The sequence below is a fragment of the Vulpes vulpes genome, chromosome 9 (assembly GCF_048418805.1).
Source record: "Vulpes vulpes isolate BD-2025 chromosome 9, VulVul3, whole genome shotgun sequence".
NCBI lineage: Eukaryota > Metazoa > Chordata > Mammalia > Carnivora > Canidae > Vulpes > Vulpes vulpes.
The window spans coordinates 99,154,841-99,171,459 of NC_132788.1; the positions used below are offsets into that span (position 1 = coordinate 99,154,841).

Genomic DNA, 16,619 nt, shown 5'->3' on the forward strand with positions numbered 1-16,619 from the left:
TCGATTCTCCCATCAGAGTAAACTGCAACCTTCCCCCTGCCCAAGCCAAAAATTAAGACATCTGATCTGTAAATTTATGAGATGGTAGAATAAAATTAGAATCACAGCTTGGCAACTAACATGCCTTTATTGAACAGAACACAGAAAACCCAAGGTGTGGCAGCTGTGCATATGAAGCATATTTCAGAGGAGTAATAGCTAGTACTGAGGACCTACTACGTGCCTAACACACTGGTGGATTTTTCACACAATCCTTATAAGCCCTTTGTGTTAAGCTTTATTAACCTTATTTTCAGACGAAAACGAGGCTCAAAGAGTTGTCACTTGTACTCACACAGTCAGTCGGCCTCCAGGGCCTGTTTCCCCCCCCACATTACTCAGAAACCAGTTCCCAACAGAATTTTCTTCAGTTAAAGGGTAGGAGTTTCTGCTAAAACCACTGCCCACATCCTTTCAGTTCATAATCCTTTCGTTCAGTGATTTACTGAACACTTAATATGTATAGGAAACTGAGACAGATACAAGCCTCAGAACACACTTGACTTAATTTATAGACCTATTTAACTAAGTAAGTGGTATATAAGCGCTACACTAGATTGGAGGTATGTGAAAAATGCTAAGCAAAGTACAGGGAAATTAATTTGAGGGGAGCAGAATGGAAATGTTTTGACTTGCACTTAACGATTCTCAGGATATTTCATTTGCGTATTTTGTATTACATACATCTCATTTAACCATCAGCACCCAAGTAAATATTAGCCCCATTTCAGAGGGAAGTGGAAACAAAAGTTGTGCTTGGCCCAGGGAACAAGCCTGGAATCCAGGAGTGTATGACTCCAAGCCAGGGCCCTTTGCCCTGCAGAGCAGCCAAAATAAAGTGAGCTGTTTTGTTTTTCCTCACCTTTGTCATATATTCCTAAGAGGAGCTGGTGCCATCCAAGGTGTAGCCTTTCACTGCAGTGGTCTGGCCCACACTGCCACAGTAAGACCTTGAAGGAGCCATCCAGTCTGAGCCACCTAGTGGCTTTGTAGCCTGCCACTGCAGCACCAACAAGTCAGGGCCTGTTCCTGCAGAGACTAGTTCGTGCTGCATGTGGCCCCATGGTCCAGACACTAGTCTGAACTCCTACCTGGGCGTGTGCTCTCCAAGGATGGAAATACTCCAGTTTGTCTCCCCAGGGCAACTCCTCTGTGACCAGAGGCTTGCTTGGTGATGCGATCAGGCCCGAGGAATGCTGCTGCCTACTCCAGGACAGAACAGGACTTTCTCTGTTCCCACGTCATTCTTCCTGCCATGCCTTCAGCTGGTTGACCACAGGCAGTTCAGTTACTGCAGGAAACAAGGTGACAGTCACACCCAAGCTTTGCCTTAACTGAGATACAGGTCTGAATGGGCCTGGAGTTCCTTAGTCATCCACTACTTTTTTTTAAATAACAACTTCTATTGCCTATGTATTTAAGTTTGAAAAAAACTGTTAAAGCTAAAAGATATCTACACTCTACAGACATCAGAAAGAATGAGATAGATCTATGTATAGCGAGAACAATTTCCAAAATAATGATCTATAAATGTGCTTGTGAGTACATAGTTTATTTCTGAAAGGACAGAAGACTGGACACAGCAGTTGCCTCTGGAGAGGATATATGCATATTTTTTTTTAATAATCTGCTTCAAAAAATGTGCCAGAAACATTTCCCCATCTTATTAAATACTCTCTCTTGATTTTGTGTGTCTGTGTACATGATATTGTAGGATTCTATAAAGGGATGTGCTGTAATTAACCAACCCCTATTACTGCACATTTAAACACCATTTTATGAGATAACATTATTGTGCATAGTGTAGCCCATACTTCTGATTTGGGATAAATTCCTCAAGGCATGTTTGAGATCAAAGTACACATGGCTTTAAACTTCTTTCACTTTGCTTCTTAGGTAAGTCCCTTCAGCAAGTTCATCTCACCCAGAAGTGTGCGTTTTACTTGTTCCCTTAAGACCTATGTTTCCAGGTTCTTGGAAACCATCTGTGCAGCTGTCTCTACTTTTGGCAACTCTGCTTTCTTCGGACTGGTGGATTTTAATTTGGCCCATGAAATGAGCTTGGGTGAGGCTACATGATGCTTCAATGGTCAGTGTCAGATAAACAGCCCTTTACACATTAAGAGATAAATGTATAAAAGTGGTCACAGGGCTACAATCTTTTGCAGGAACAGCTGAGCATTATCAGTATTAAATGTGTACATCCTACATTAAGACACTTTTAATACTGGCCTAAAAATGGAACTAACCCCAGAAACTCCATAGAGTCTAGCTTCAATGAATTACTGTACATCCAAACCACACTGTCCTATGCAGTCATTAAAAATGACCATACAGATTCTTAACCTGTTTTGGCTCTCAGATGCTATTAGAAATCCGAAAAATGTTTATCTGTTTATCTTAATGAAAATACATATAGCTACAGAGATATAGCTATCTCTGAATTCCACCCAAGGCAGATCACAAATTAAAACCCTGATGTAGTTCTTTACTGGCATGAAAAAATACCCACACTATCCAAATTACTGAGCTTCTTACTAAACAGACCAATCCCGTACGTTCCCTTTGCCTGGAGTATTCATGTAGCTTGCTCCTGATTAGGATCTCAGTACAAACCTCACCACCCAGAAGCAAGCCCCACTCTCCTTCCTTATCAAAAATCCTGCTCTTTTTCTTAATAACGTTGTAATGATGTATTTGTTTACTGATTTATGCCTCTTAGACTACACACTCAGGAGAGCAGAGTTCAGGCCCAAATTCCATCCAGCCTCTTCTTTTGTGAACCAGGAGTAGTCTTTACTAGTGAACATTTGCAAAATCAATTAGTGGCAGGAAAAACCTACTTAGAACCGCAGAAAAGCGCATTCCATTCTCCTCCTTAGTAGATCCATATTTTAAAAACTTACTATATTTTGAAGGCCACCAATAAAAAAATATCAGGGCTGTTTCTCTCTTTGGTTATGGAGGTACCTACATGATATCTCAGTTTTGCCTCTTGGCCCACACGACCTAAATATTTGCTCTCTGGTCCTTTATAGAATATATTTGGCAATTCCTGGCCTAGACCACGATCTCGCATACCGGAGGCAATCCCTAACCGTCTAAATGATACATTTGTAACAAAAAAAAAAGAAATGTATCTAAAACATGCACATTTATTTGCGTAGGAAAAAAAGGGGGGGCGGGGAGGTACAATCAAGTGTTAATTAACAAGGGCAATCTCCAGAAGGTCGGATTACCGGGACGTCCAGTCTACGCCAACGTCTACTGCTGCTGGTCACCGTCTCTTCCCCAACCATCGGCACACGTTCACTTCGTCATCATTTGAGAAGCAAGGTAACTGCATCTTTGAGGAAGGCGCCGGGCACCCGCAGGACGTGGACGCTCCTTCCGCGCCGCTCCAATGACTGCCCGGAAGCCGGGCGAGCCCCAAGGGGCCGCAGGGCGAGGCCGGCGCGGGTGGGGAGGTCCCCCGCCCCAGAGTCTTCCTTACCAAAGCACTGCGTCGAACGGGAGGGTCCTGTGAACCTCAACGAACCCGGTTCCATCCCCGCCACACCCGTCTCTTCCCGGTTCTGCTTCCCGGCGTCGCGGCCCGGGGGCCTCCCAGACGCACCTCACCTCGTAGTCTTCTCTCCGCAGCCCCGCGGGGAGGAACCGCCCACAGCCCCGGTCCAGCGGAGAACGCGGCCTTCCGGGCCCTCCGGCTGCGACGCAGACACGGGAGGACGCCACGGCCGTGGCTAACGGTAGTCTGCGTCGTTCCAGCCGTTCCGGGGCGTAGCGCGACAGCGGCCCAGTCCGCGCAAGCGCGGGAAAGCCCCTGCGCGTGCGTATCGCTAGGCCCCACCGCGCGCCCGACCTCGCGCGGCTCCTTCCCGCCCGCCTTCTGCCCTCACTTCCGCGGTTTCCCGGCGACGGCCGTAAGTGAAGGGCGGAAGCAGCCTGCGAGACCAGCCGTAAACGGCTCCCTCGCGCCACTTCCGGCCGGCTTCCGCAGACGGGGCTGGTGGGCGATCGTGAGGCGCCGGAGGACGTTCCCTGCGGCCGGAGCCATGGAGATGCCGCTGCCGCCCGACGGTGAGGCCCAGCCTGGGCTCGGGGACCATTTCTCTCTCCTTGGAACCCCTTCTTGGCCCGCCCGGCCTTCCGGGGTTTCCGGGCCTAGGAGGGGGCGGGGCTCGGCCTCCCGGGCTCGCCTGCGGCCTCTCCCGCGGGTCCCCGCATCCCCGGCGCGCGTGTGGCCCCTATCGGGACCCGTACAAGGGCGGCCCCTCCGGAGCCCAGCCCTAGGGACCCCGGCCCGGCGGACGGGGGCTGGGACGCCAGGGACCCCGGATTTGGGCGGTCCTCGCTGACGCCCCGCGTGGCCTTTTCTTCGTCTTCCAGACCAGGAGCTTCGAAATGTCATCGACAAACTGGCCCAGTTCGTGGCTCGCAACGGGCCCGAGTTTGAGAAGATGACGATGGAGAAGCAGAAGGACAACCCGAAATTCTCGTTTCTGTTCGGAGGCGAGTTCTACAGTTACTACAAGTGCAAGCTGGCGCTGGAGCAGCAGCAGCGTGAGTTCTCTCCAGCTCTCAGGCCGCCCCTTGGAGCCATTCCTTTCTCTGACTCCAGTTCGGGCTCTGCCGTAAACCGCCTTTTGGGCCGCATGCTCGGACTTGGAAAATGGGGCAGCTGGGCCTTCATGATCCCTTCCGCTGTTCCCAGGGCCTTGCACCGAGCGGCTGCTGGGTCCGAGTGTAATACGGAGCGAGGTTATCTACCCTCCTCCTGGGCTCCGCATCAGGGATTTCCCTATTGTTTTTGCAGATGGGATGGCTTAGGTTAGCAAAGGTAGAGCAGCTGTTTCAATGATTTCTAGGGTGGAAGTGATAGAAGCTGGACCGGGACCTTCTTGGCATGCATTGTCCAGCACTCTCTTCGAGCTGTCTGTGGGTCTAACGAGATTATTGTGCATTTCAGGTGTTTACAGTCCAGATCCAAAAGACTTGCTCTTTGGTTTAGTTTTTGGCTGTTCTTTATATCATTGTTCACTGAGCTGGTATCGGGATTCCAGCCCTGCCCTTAAGGAGTTTAAGGTGGGTTTAGGGATCACAGCTGGCCTTTGAATGATGAATAGGCACCAGGTGGTAACGTCCCTTAGGGCAGAGCCCACATCTGTCTTGTTCCATACCGCATTTCTAGGTATATTGTTTGAAGGAGTAGGGGGCTGCCAAGTAGATGGGCATTGACAGGTGAATTGTTTCCTAGACTACAAGCTCCCTGAGGTCAGCCAGACCTTGTTTGGGTCATTGTTGTTCCATGCTACGTGGTACTTAGATGTTCAATAAAAAGTTTGTGAGAAACAGCAAGGTGTGGTGGCTTGAATAAATACAGTGTGTTTAGGGAGCATTAAGAGAAATCATGAGAGGCCCAGCATGGCTGGAGCATGGAACGTGTGGAACGTGTGTAGAGGAGGGAAGGGTTTGATCTGGAGTGGTAAATGCCAGGAGTGAAGTTCAGATTTTCTCCCTCAGTCTAGGGGTTCATCTGGTGCCCAGTTAAGTTTGAGATGGGGATGGGGGAAATTTGCCTAAAATTGTAGGCAAATTGTTGTATGCACTTAAGTGTTTTTTGGAGCAACCATTCCTTAGCCCCAGCACATCGTTTTGAAAAGTGCTCCTGTAGGCAGTGGAAACTCAGAAGAGTTTGAAAGAAGGGAGAGTGAGTCGGGTTTGTGTGGCCTATGTAGAGGACAGGCTGGAGGGAGCATGAGTGGAGCCTGGGACCAGGGAGGTCTGCAGGTGAACGAACAAGGCAGTTGATGGTAAAATCTAAATTAGATCAGCGGTTGAGTCAGAGGGAGTGGGCATGGGGGCAGGTGGGATTTAAGGGGTAGAATCCGTGAACTGGGGCACCAGTTGGATATTGATGAGGGTGGCATAACCGGGCAGAGGAGATCAGTGCTTTAGCTCATGTGACCATGAGTTGAGATGCTTTTTTTCCCTGCAAGGGGAGCCCGTTCCCTCCCTGGAGGGTCAGAAATCAGGAGCTTGGTACTATAATGAGGGGAAGGATGGGGTGCTTTTAACAGGAGAAGATGGGGGCTCAGGAAATACCTTCTGCAGGTAACAATGTCTCAGCTAAGGTTAAAGAATGTGTCAGTTAGCCTGATGGAAACACAGGAGAGGAAAGTCTTCAGGTAGGGGAAGGAGCCTTGGGAGTGGCTGGGAGTGGAAGGGGCAATAGCTCAGAGTGTTTTAAATCCAGAGAAAGAGAGACGGTTGGAGTGGACAGAGGCCAGGGTGCAGAGGAGGGAGGGCTGGCTGGCCAAGGACTTAGGAATTTTCTTGGAAGCTTCTGGGGAGGTCTTGGAGGATTTCAGGACTGTTGTAGAGCAGGCTTAACTCCTGTGTACCTGGCCCTTCACCTTGGTAGTTTGAGAAGACTGACCTTCAACACTGTTCTAGACTGGCACTTCACAAACTGGTAAAGGACTAGCTTTTTTCATTTTGTAAAACTTCCAACCGATTGTGGATAGTACACTTTTGCAAAATACAATAACGTGTGATCTGTGAAACATCGAGTTGCTAAAACTGTGACAGAATGATTCCTTGGCATTTCTTCTATACTTGTCTGGTCCGGGTTGCACCCAGGGCTGGCCCTCAGATCACACAGGAACACTCTGGCTGTGCTGTTGAGAAGTACAGGGGGCAGGACCAGAAACAGGGAGATCAGTTCCAAGGGTGATGCAGGTGACAGCAGAGCCACAACAGTGACGGCAGGGACACAGGCTGGAGCCTGACTTGACTACACGAGGTGACTTGTTAATGCAAGGTGCAAGGGAGAAAGAAGTGCCCAGACCTCCTGGGCTTCAGGTGTGGGCATAACCTTGCCAACCTTGGGGGCTGGGAGGGGCCGTGGGGAGGTAGAGCATGTGGCAGGAGGACACATGGGCCTGTTTGAGGTGTCTTTGAAAGCCAATGGGCTGTTTGGTCCATAATCAGATCTATAGCAGGAGGAATCCATGATGGCAATTGTAGAGGTAGGAGTGGTTGCTTGCAGCCCCGGAGTCCCTATGTCCTGCTGCTCTGTGGGCTGGCCCAGAGGAGAGGGCATAACCAGGCATCCCTGCATTCAGGGGTCTGGCAGAGAAAGACCCAGGGGCCTTGGGGCGGCCACACAAGCCAAGTGAGACAAGTACTAGAGACAGGGCTTGCAGGGCTAGGGAAGGATGTCCACAGCAACCCGGGGTGGAAGGAGGGGAAGGGGGGGAGTGCAGGGCTAGACTGCCATGGGGCAAGGTAAATGGAAGCTGAAGAATTGAAGATGAGTCTCAGGTATAAAATGGTTGCCAGAGGGGCATGGAACAAAGGGAGAGATTTTAAAGATGGATAAGGAGGTGGTGGGTGGGGGATATGGATGAACGGACATACCCCTGGTGAGGGCTCTTTGTCTGCCAGCAGCCATGGTCTGGGTTCAGTATAGGCTCAGGCCTGGGGGAGGGACAGACGGGAAGGGGCTGGGTCTCCACATAAAGGCCATTGGGCAAGGCCAGATGGTCGGCTGGAAGAGGGGCAAGGTGACGTCATGCAGCAAAGGGTCCAGGGCTGAGGTCCTGTGAGTGGAGAGCAGGGTGGGCCTGGCAGGCAGGTCAGGAGGGCCCAAGTGCAGAGTGAGGGGGCTGCAGTCTAGCACGGGAGTCCTCTTCTGGGTGACAAGTATAGGGAGGGGCGGTCTCTGGCTTGGAGCTGCCCAAGAGGCAGCTAAGGGGACCCTCAGCCCTGGCCACCTCTTCACAGGGGCCACCTTTCCTTCTCTCCCACCAGTCATCTGCAAGCAGCAGGCCCCAGAGCTGGAGCCGGCCGCAGCCCTGCCGCCCCTGCCACAGCCCCCGCTGGCCCCTGCAGCACCGATCCCACCGGCCCAGGGAGCCCCATCCATGGACGAGCTCATCCAGCAGAGCCAGTGGAACTTGCAGCAGCAGGAGCAGCACCTGTTAGCCCTCAGACAGGTGTGGGACCTCCTCCTCCTCCTCCTCCTCCTCCTCTCCCTTCTTCCCCACCTTCCCTCTGCATCACTACATGTCAGCACTGAGGGCAGGCCTGCCACCACCTGGGATGTGTTCAGCTCGACCCCTGATGGTAGACACAGGTTGCTTCTTGTTTGGTGAAATCATCCCACAAGCTCTTCGACCCACGGTCTCCCTTTGTGCTGGGATGGACACCCACAGGTCGGGCTGTACGTTAAAAACTGTGTAACAGTGAATGCCAGGTAGCCTCTGGTGCCACTGGCTCCAGGTCCTACTAGCTAGATTGCCCCAGGCTGTCATGGGAAAGGAACCTTTTTCTCCTGATTTGTCATTGTCTGATTTTTTGGTTGAGTACAACAGGACGAATTGTCAGAAAAACAAGGCAAATTAAAACAAAGACCTCTAAAACACCAACCCCGTTTTTATTAACTAGATAAAAGATGTAAAATTACTGTCATTTTGCTGAAAACAAAAGCTCTAGAATGCTCCTCAGTTTCCGCACAGAGATAGACGGTCAGGAACTGGGTGGCCCGGCTCGACCAGCCCTGAGCTGATGGCCCACGCCTGCAGCAGCTCTGGGCCTCAGTTGCTTTCCATTGCGCAGATCAAGAGTGCGAGGCCCTGCATCCCATTTTAATTCCTGTTTCCCTGACTGCTCGTGCACTTGTTCTCCTTTCCCTAGACTGGCGACAGTTTGCACGTCCTCTCTGTGCTGTCGTCTGGCCACACCCATCATTCTGTTTTTATTCTGTTTTCATTGAACTGACTTGCTGAGGTTTCTCGTTTTTCTGGGTGTTCATTTTTTCCATCTGTCGCCTTGGGGCAGTCGTCGTCTCATGCTCCGTCCTATCTTGCTTTATTATCCTCTACCTCCGCTGCCTGCTGTGATCACAGCCGTGACTATGACTGTCCCAGATGCCTGGCTGAGGCTTTGGGTGTGATCTCCTGGTGAACTACCAGACAGGCTAGTCCTAGGCTGAGGTCTCTTCCCTCACGCAGTCTCCCTCCTGCTCGGCCTCCCAGGAACAGGTGACCGCAGCTGTGGCCCATGCTGTGGAGCAGCAGATGCAGAAGCTCTTGGAGGAGACCCAGTTGGACATGAATGAGTTTGACAACCTGCTGCAACCCATCATCGACACATGTACCAAAGATGCCATCTCGGTGAGGGCAGGTGGGGGCAGGGGGAGGTGCTCCCAGGACCCGGTGCTCCTGATGAGGGGGGCGCCCGCTGCAGCCTGCCTAGGCTGGGACTGCTCTAGGGAAGCCCCGTCTGTCCCTCCCCTTCCCTCTTGACCACCGTGGGCAGGACAGCACATGGGCAAGGTGTGCTCCCACCTGAGCGGGAGCTGGCAGGCAGGCAGGCAGCCTCGGTGTGCCGCTGGCCCCTGGGACGCCACACCCTTGGGGTGTGCCCTCAGCCTCCCGGGTCCTGCACACACTGTGGCCCCAGGGAGCCAGTCCCTGCTCACCATCAGCCTGGCTGTTTCAGGCCGGGAAGAACTGGATGTTTAGCAATGCCAAGTCCCCCCCTCACTGTGAGCTGATGGCGGGCCACCTCCGGAACCGCATCACAGCCGACGGGGCGCACTTTGAGCTGCGGCTGCACCTCATCTACCTGATCAACGATGTCCTGCACCACTGGTGAGGGCCCCGCCAGGCTCTGCCTCTCCTCTCACTCCTCGCCCTCTGCTGGGCTGCTCTTCTGCACTCAGTAGCTTGGCCTGGCCTGTCCTGGGATGTGGGGTTCACTTGTCCAAGACCACAGAGGAGGGTTGGTCTGAGCCATGAGCCCTCCTTTGGGAGGACATGCCCCCCCACCCACCCTCGCATCTTGGCCCCTTCCTGGACCCTGCACCCGGGCCTCCATCCGTCCCTTCACTCCTCCTCCTTGGGGCTGCCAGCTTCTGGGTGTCTCTGCGCCCATCTGTATCGGCTGCCGGCTTCTCTTTATGATCTACACGCAGACACAGCCCAGTCACCTGACTGCTTCCGGCCCTCCCCGCTCCCCCGTGGGCTCCCGTTCTCCCCTCTGTCCCACCCTGCTGAGACCAGCCTTCCTGAGGCCAGACCAGTGTGTGTTTCCACATAGCCTTTTAGGTACCTTATGATAAAGGTTCACTTAAAAAAAAAAAACACACCTGGGCCAGAGCAGGTCTGGCAGGGGGCCGGCAGAAGCACATGTCGCTGGCGAAGCTAGTGCTTAGCCATCTAGACTGGCTGCCAAGTTTGGCTTTGAGCTTGGCCTGCCCGAAGGGGATGGCTCCCCCGAGAGCAGCAGGAAGTGACTCTGCCTTTTCCCTGCCCTTTTCTCCATCTTGCCCCATCTCCTGCTACGCACAGGTGCAGCCTGGGTCCTCACCCTCTGCTCTCTGTTTCCCTGTGTCACATAGGTGGCTCCCTTGTCACTTGGCTGCTCCTCACCCTGCCCCTCCCTTATTTTTCTGCTGTTGGGAAATAGCTGCTCCGAACCTTCTCTGCTCTCCTGCTGCCACCAGCCACTCTACTGACCAGGGCAGCTCTGCAGAGACCCAGCCCCGTTTCTGGCATTTGTCCAGCCACACTCCTCTTGCTCGGCTCTGTGCAGAAGCCCAGTGCCGCTCACCCTGTGCTCGGCCCCTCCTCTCCCCGTCCTGGTTCCCAGCCTTGCACTCACTGCTGTCTCTGAGCACCCTCTGGTGGACTTGGTGCTGGGAGGGCTTCAGGCTACTCACCCTCTGCCTCCCTCCTGTCAGAGGCAGCACATCTGCTGTCGGGCTCTGCCGGCTTACTGCACGGCCATGGGGGCCACTGCACCCCCTTACACACACAGCCACCCCGGGAGGATGTGAGAGCAGGCTGCCTCACGTCCCTAGACACCTGGCTTGCCCCACACACTCCCCTACCTCCTGAAAGGCGGGGATTGAGCTGTGGTTTCATTGTGCATAGGGGGTGACAGGGCTGAGTGAGGCCACATGGACAGCTGGGGCTCCTCAGGCCTTGGGTCTGTGCGTCCTTGTGCGACCCCGGGAGGGAAGGGTTATTTTACGGATCAGAAGACCAGGGTGACAGCCCTTTCTCTGAAGGTCCCCAGGCTGTTCTTTCCCTTCTCCCACTGCTATCTACCTGTCACTTGGGCCCAGGCGCCAGCACAGGTCTTGTGGGGAGCCCAGCCCTCGTCCCAGCCGGGTTGGGGGCCCGTGTCCCGAGAAGGCAGAGGGTGCTGTGGCTGGAGCCGCAATGGTAACGGGCGCGTGGCCGGGTCCCGCCCCAGGGCCCTGACGCGCGGAAGGTCTCTCCCTCACAGCCAGCGCAAGCAGGCCAGGGAGCTGCTGGCCGCCCTGCAGAAAGTCGTGGTGCCCATCTATTGCACCAGCTTCTTGGCCGTGGAGGAGGACAAGCAGCAAAAGATCGCACGGGTACATGGGGCAGCCAGGAGACACGGAGGGCAGAGTGGGGGTGGGGATTGCTGGTTTTCCTTCTGACACGGCCTCTCCCTCCTCCCCACCCAGCTCCTGCAGCTCTGGGAGAAAAACGGCTACTTCGACGACTCCATCATCCAGCAGCTGCAGAGCCCAGCCCTGGGGCTCGGCCAGTACCAGGTGAGTACCTTCCCCACCCACACAACACCGAGAAGGTGGGGGGCTATCCCCAGAGAGTGGGGCAGTTGCATCCCAACACATTCCCAGAAGTCAGGTGGCCCACAGCCCCTGCCTGGGCTGGCACCTGCCGGTGGGGTGGTGGAAGCCAGGTAGCATTTTGCACATGGGACTCCCACACGTGTCTCTGGAATGATGGTGAGCAGCCGGAGGCTAGGGTCTGAGCAGCAGCCTGTGGGTGGGGCTCCTGCTCTCTCCACAGTGACCAGCGAGCCCCTTCCAGGTGAGCCCGCCTGACTATTTTCCTGGTGCTCTTGTGGTCGGGTGGCCCTATTCAGGCCCTGCTCATGGCAGTGGCTTTGGCCTGTCTGCCCTGGTCCTTTGGGCTTGCTTCTGCATGATGGAAGCATAAAGCAGCCTGGACGTCACCTAGGCTGTCATGGCCACATTGTGCATTAGTCACGTCCTCTGTGTGCATTTGTCTTCTCTCTGGGGAGGCATCTGCTCAGATGATGGTGGCACAGGGCAGAGAGGGAGGGCCAGCCAGGTCTCCTTGGTCACTTCTGCTGTGACACCGGCCTGGCTGCCCCGTCTACAGCTGCTGGAATAAAGGCAGAGCTCACACCCCCTCTTCTCAGGCCGGAAGCTGTGGTTTTGGAAAAGAGGAGGTTGAATTTCAGAAGCTGTGCTGCCCATTTCCTCTGCGACAGCCTGGAGGCTGCCCGCACAGGGGGGGAAGCTTTCATACTCCCACAAAGGCATATGAGGAACGTGCATGTCCAGTTGTGAATTTTTTTCTCTTTTTTTCATTGTTAGAGCAGGCTTATCACACCCTATCACAGGGGCGTTAGCTGTTCCCGTCCCTCCCGAAGCTGGTGGCTGCAGCTCATGTTTACTCAGCCACCCTAGTCACTTTATGTGGTGTTTCACTGGGTTGTCCCCCCAAATCCTTGAAGGGAGGTCCTGTTATTGTTTTACAGAGGAGGAAACGGAGGCTCAGGGAGGTTGTGACTTGCTCAGAACCCTATAGCAAGTGAGCACCATGGCCCATGCCTGCGGCCTAGACCATTTGTCTGAGTCGTATCTCTGATAGTCGTGTGATAGGACAGGGCATGGCTTCGCTGCTCCTTCCTGTTGTTAGGGAATCACACACCTCACTGCAGCCAGCGCTCTGGTCACTGGTTTTGGCAAGATTTACACACTCTGTGCTTGTCAAGACCATGTTAATTGTTTTACATGACAGTCACGTGGCCACCTGCTCCGGGCTCTTGCGCCTCAGCACCTGAGGCCCTGTCCTGAATTCCCGGGGCTTTCCTGGCCCTGTCCCTGAGCTCTGCCTGAAGGGATGGGCCCTGAAGTGATCCCCAGGCTTCCATCCTGAGTGCCAGCTGCTCCCCCCTCTTTCTGCCAGGCTACGCTCATCAACGAGTATTCCTCGGTGGTCCAGCCAGTGCAGCTGGCCTTCCAGCAGCAGATCCAGACCCTTAAGACTCAGCACGAGGAGTTTGTCAACAGCCTGGCCCAGCAGCAGCAACAACAGCAGCAGCAACAACAACAAATTCAAATGCCACAAATGGAGACCGAGGTCAAGGCCACCCCACCGCCGCCCGCCCCGCCTCCGGCCCCCACGCCCACCCCTGCCATCCCGCCAACCACCCAGCCTGGTATGGGGGCTCCTTCGGCACCCCTTCCATGGGGTGGGGTGGTCTAAGAAGGCAGCTTCGTTCCCCAGAGAAGGGCTCTGGTTCTGTGGACCAGATCCTAAGGCCGGATTCTGACCTGTTTGCAAACACCAGGCCCAGGGATTTCACAGGTAGATGCAACCAAACCCTTACAGCTTGGGTGATTGCTGTACAGACTATCCCAGAGAAGACAGAGAGGAAAGCTGCCCAAATCATTTTTCAAGACCAGGGTAACTTATACCAGATAGACAAAGAGAAAGTTTCATGGATATCAGGCAGTGTCACTTACGAACAAAGATGCAGAAATATGCCACACCTGAAATCCAGCAAAGTATTTAAAAACAAAACAAAACAAACAAACAAACAAAAAAACACCATGATAAGATAGGATTTGTCCCAGGAATGTGTAAGGATGGTTTAGCACTTAGAAGTTGCATGAAACAACAGATGAGGCGGGGAAGAAACAATCTTTCAAGTAAATGCAGAAAGGGTTTTTAAGTACAATTCTGTAAGTGATTTTGAGTGAACTAGAACAGGTGCAGCAGGGTAAGGTAAGATCTTTATCGTAAAGGTTTCAAAGGAGGGAGTGTGCCCCGTGTCAGGTCAGCCTCCCCATTGTCACTTGCTTCCTGGGGGCCATCAGTTTCAGGCAGGCTCACGCAGCAAGGGTTTCCCGAGAAGTAAAGGCCCAGTCTGGGTGGTTTTCTGCTGTTGCTAAACATCGTTTCACTCAGCGTCCATGGACATTTGCTTCACTGACCACCTTCCTGTCTGGCACTAGATGACAGCAAGCCTCCCATCCAAATGCCCGGCTCCTCTGAGTATGATGCCTCAGGAGGAGTCCAGGATCCTGCTGCCGCTGGCCCCCGGGGCCCTGGGCCCCACGATCAGATCCCACCTAACAAGCCCCCATGGTTTGACCAGCCTCATCCTGTTGCTCCTTGGGGCCAACAGCAGGTATTTTCCCAAACTTGGGTGGGCCGTCTCCTGTGTGGGTCAGCAGGCTGGTGGTGGCTCGCTGGGGAAGCAGATTTTTGCAGCGGGGCCTGGGGTGGGCAGGTGGTGGGGACCAACCTGCCTCATCTTCCTGAGGGTGGAGGGGTGGGGGCAGTCTCCAGTCAGGACTTCATGCCCATCCCTGCTGCTGGCCATCCAGGCCTCTTAGGAATATAGGTCACTGTCTGAGAGAGTCACGTGGTCAAGTACAGGAAGATGAGGGATTTCCCTCCCCTTTCTAACTGGTTAAACATTGGTTAGCTAGCGTGGTGCCAACATTTTGTCACCCTGGAAAGAACATCGTGCTTGCATAAAGAAAGGGAAGGTCAGACATGTAAGGCTGGCACTGCTTTCTGGGGCAGAGATGCTGGTCACTCCCTCTGGTTCTTTGGGGTCAGAAACTTCTAGACCAGGGCAAGGGTCATCTGACTCAGCTTAGTATGACTGGGGAACCTTGGAAACATCCACTTGCCTCTGGCCACTGGATCTAATCTGACGGAGCCTTTGGGCAGAGCTTGGGCCATTCCTGGACATCCACCTTTCCCTTGATGGGGCCTAGTGGTTGCAGCCCTGCCAGGTGACTGTGGAGAGGATGGGAGGGAGGCAGCTCCAGACCGACAAGTGGGGCTTGTGGCTTTGAGTCACCTCCCCCACCAACCTCAGCTTCAGGAGAAGAGATTTAATTTCACAAAAGACTGGGCATTCCTGTGAAGATAGCTCCTTCCTCTGCTAATTATGAGCCATGTACTGTTGAGCATTTTATGGCTATCGTCTGTGGGGTATGGGTTTACTCATACTCATACCTGTTGTGTAGGTGTGGAAATGGGCCCTTGGTATCTCCAGGATCATTCTCCTTTCTGGGGACTAGTGGGATGGGCTCCTGACGATAAGGGTCCCCTCCCTGAGGGTCTGCCCCGGGGACAGAGGTACACTTGGCCTGGCCTGCCCATTTGATATCTTACACATTTTGAAGTAACTCCCACATTTAAAAAACATATATATATATATTATTTATTTTTTGGTAGACATTTCCTGCTTTGGGCCCTTGAGAGCAGACCCCGAGACAGGATTTGAGGGCTGGTAGTATGGGAGGTACCCAGAAGACCATGTAGGGCAGAAGGGAAGTGACAGGGAAGGGGCAGTCGTCAGAACAGGCTTCTGCTGTGTGTCCCTGGGGCCTAGACCCTCCCTGCACTCTGCAGGCTCTGGGGGATACACCTCTGCCCCATCTGCCAGCTTCTGTGTCCGGTAGCCGTGCTGGGAACGCACAGATCCCCAGCACTTGGGGCCTGCCCAGCCTCGATGTGGGCACAGGAAATTCAGCTGAGAGGCAAGTGCCCTATCGGAGCATCTGAGCCCAGGGGTAGCCTCCGCTGCACCGGGTCAGGGCCAGGTCGCCTCCATGGTTGGAAACTAACTCTGCGGATGTGTGGCTGGTGCTGGCCAGAGGTGGTCATGTCTGCTCTTTGCCTTGCAGCCTCCCGAGCAGCCCCCCTACCCACACCATCAGGGTGGGCCGCCCCACTGCCCACCCTGGAACAACAGCCACGAGGGCATGTGGGGCGAGCAGCGTGGGGACCCTGGCTGGAATGGCCAGCGCGACGCACCCTGGAACAGCCAGCCAGACCCCAACTGGAACAGCCAGTTCGAGGGCCCCTGGAACAGCCAGCACGAGCAGCCGCCGTGGGGTGGAGGCCAGCGCGAGCCCCCCTTCCGCATGCAGCGGCCGCCACACTTCCGAGGGCCCTTCCCGCCCCACCAGCAGCACCCGCAGTTCAACCAGCCGCCGCACCCCCACAACTTCAACCGCTTCCCGCCCCGCTTCATGCAGGATGACTTCCCTCCGCGGCACCCCTTCGAGCGGCCACCCTATCCTCACCGCTTCGACTATCCCCAGGGGGACTTCCCTGCCGGTGAGTGCCAGGGCGCCCTCTGCGGGGACTGCCCCCATCCCAAAACACTTCCCTTTCCTGCCCTGAGATGGTCACAGCAGCTGCTTGCGGGGGGGCACCTGACGGGCTACCCTCCTAGTGGGCTGATGGTGCTGCTTGACGTCATTGCTGCGGGACCTGGCAGGTCCCCCAGAGTCGAGGTGACAAGCAGAAAGGGTCACGGGATAGTGTGGAAGCCCAGTCTCAGCCCTTGGGAAGGTGGGGAGACAGACTGGCGGCCCTGGTCCCAGCATGTAGCCCACGCCAGCCTGGCCTAGAGTGAAGTCCTGTTGCCGCTTCCAGGGTTCCTCCAACCCTGCGAGTTGGGCACTGTGTCTGTCTGGCTGCAGAGGAGGAGGGACGAGAGCCTGATGGAAG

General features: G+C 54.4%; 1 protein-coding gene and 1 long non-coding RNA gene across 4 annotated transcripts in view; one reads left to right on the forward strand and one right to left on the reverse strand.

The window, feature by feature from the left end:
- Positions 1 to 108: 108 nt before the first annotated feature.
- LOC112913130 (uncharacterized) lies at positions 109 to 3,800 on the reverse strand. Of its 2 annotated transcripts, none has more exons than XR_011994451.1 (3): positions 3,661 to 3,800; positions 3,279 to 3,539; positions 109 to 1,330 (listed from the first exon to the last, which is right to left on the reverse strand). It is a non-coding gene; the product is annotated as an uncharacterized lncRNA (long non-coding RNA). The 2 variants fall into 2 exon arrangements; XR_011994450.1 differs by having other exon boundaries at positions 3,656 to 3,794.
- Positions 3,688 to 16,619, forward strand: part of CHERP (calcium homeostasis endoplasmic reticulum protein) — an 18,682-nt gene continuing 5,750 nt past the window's right edge. The window contains exons 1-10 of one of the 2 annotated variants that reach the window (XM_025989710.2): positions 3,688 to 4,119; positions 4,429 to 4,602; positions 7,855 to 8,039; positions 9,081 to 9,218; positions 9,547 to 9,698; positions 11,341 to 11,452; positions 11,546 to 11,635; positions 13,044 to 13,296; positions 14,096 to 14,271; positions 15,788 to 16,223. In XM_025989710.2, coding sequence (XP_025845495.2) covers positions 4,095 to 4,119; positions 4,429 to 4,602; positions 7,855 to 8,039; positions 9,081 to 9,218; positions 9,547 to 9,698; positions 11,341 to 11,452; positions 11,546 to 11,635; positions 13,044 to 13,296; positions 14,096 to 14,271; positions 15,788 to 16,223 — 1,741 coding nt within the window. In that variant the 5' untranslated portion in view covers positions 3,688 to 4,094. Of the gene's footprint in view, positions 4,120 to 4,428; positions 4,603 to 7,854; positions 8,040 to 9,080; positions 9,219 to 9,546; positions 9,699 to 11,307; positions 11,453 to 11,545; positions 11,636 to 13,043; positions 13,297 to 14,095; positions 14,272 to 15,787; positions 16,224 to 16,619 lie in introns of both variants that reach the window. The other variant, XM_025989709.2, reaches the window with a different exon arrangement.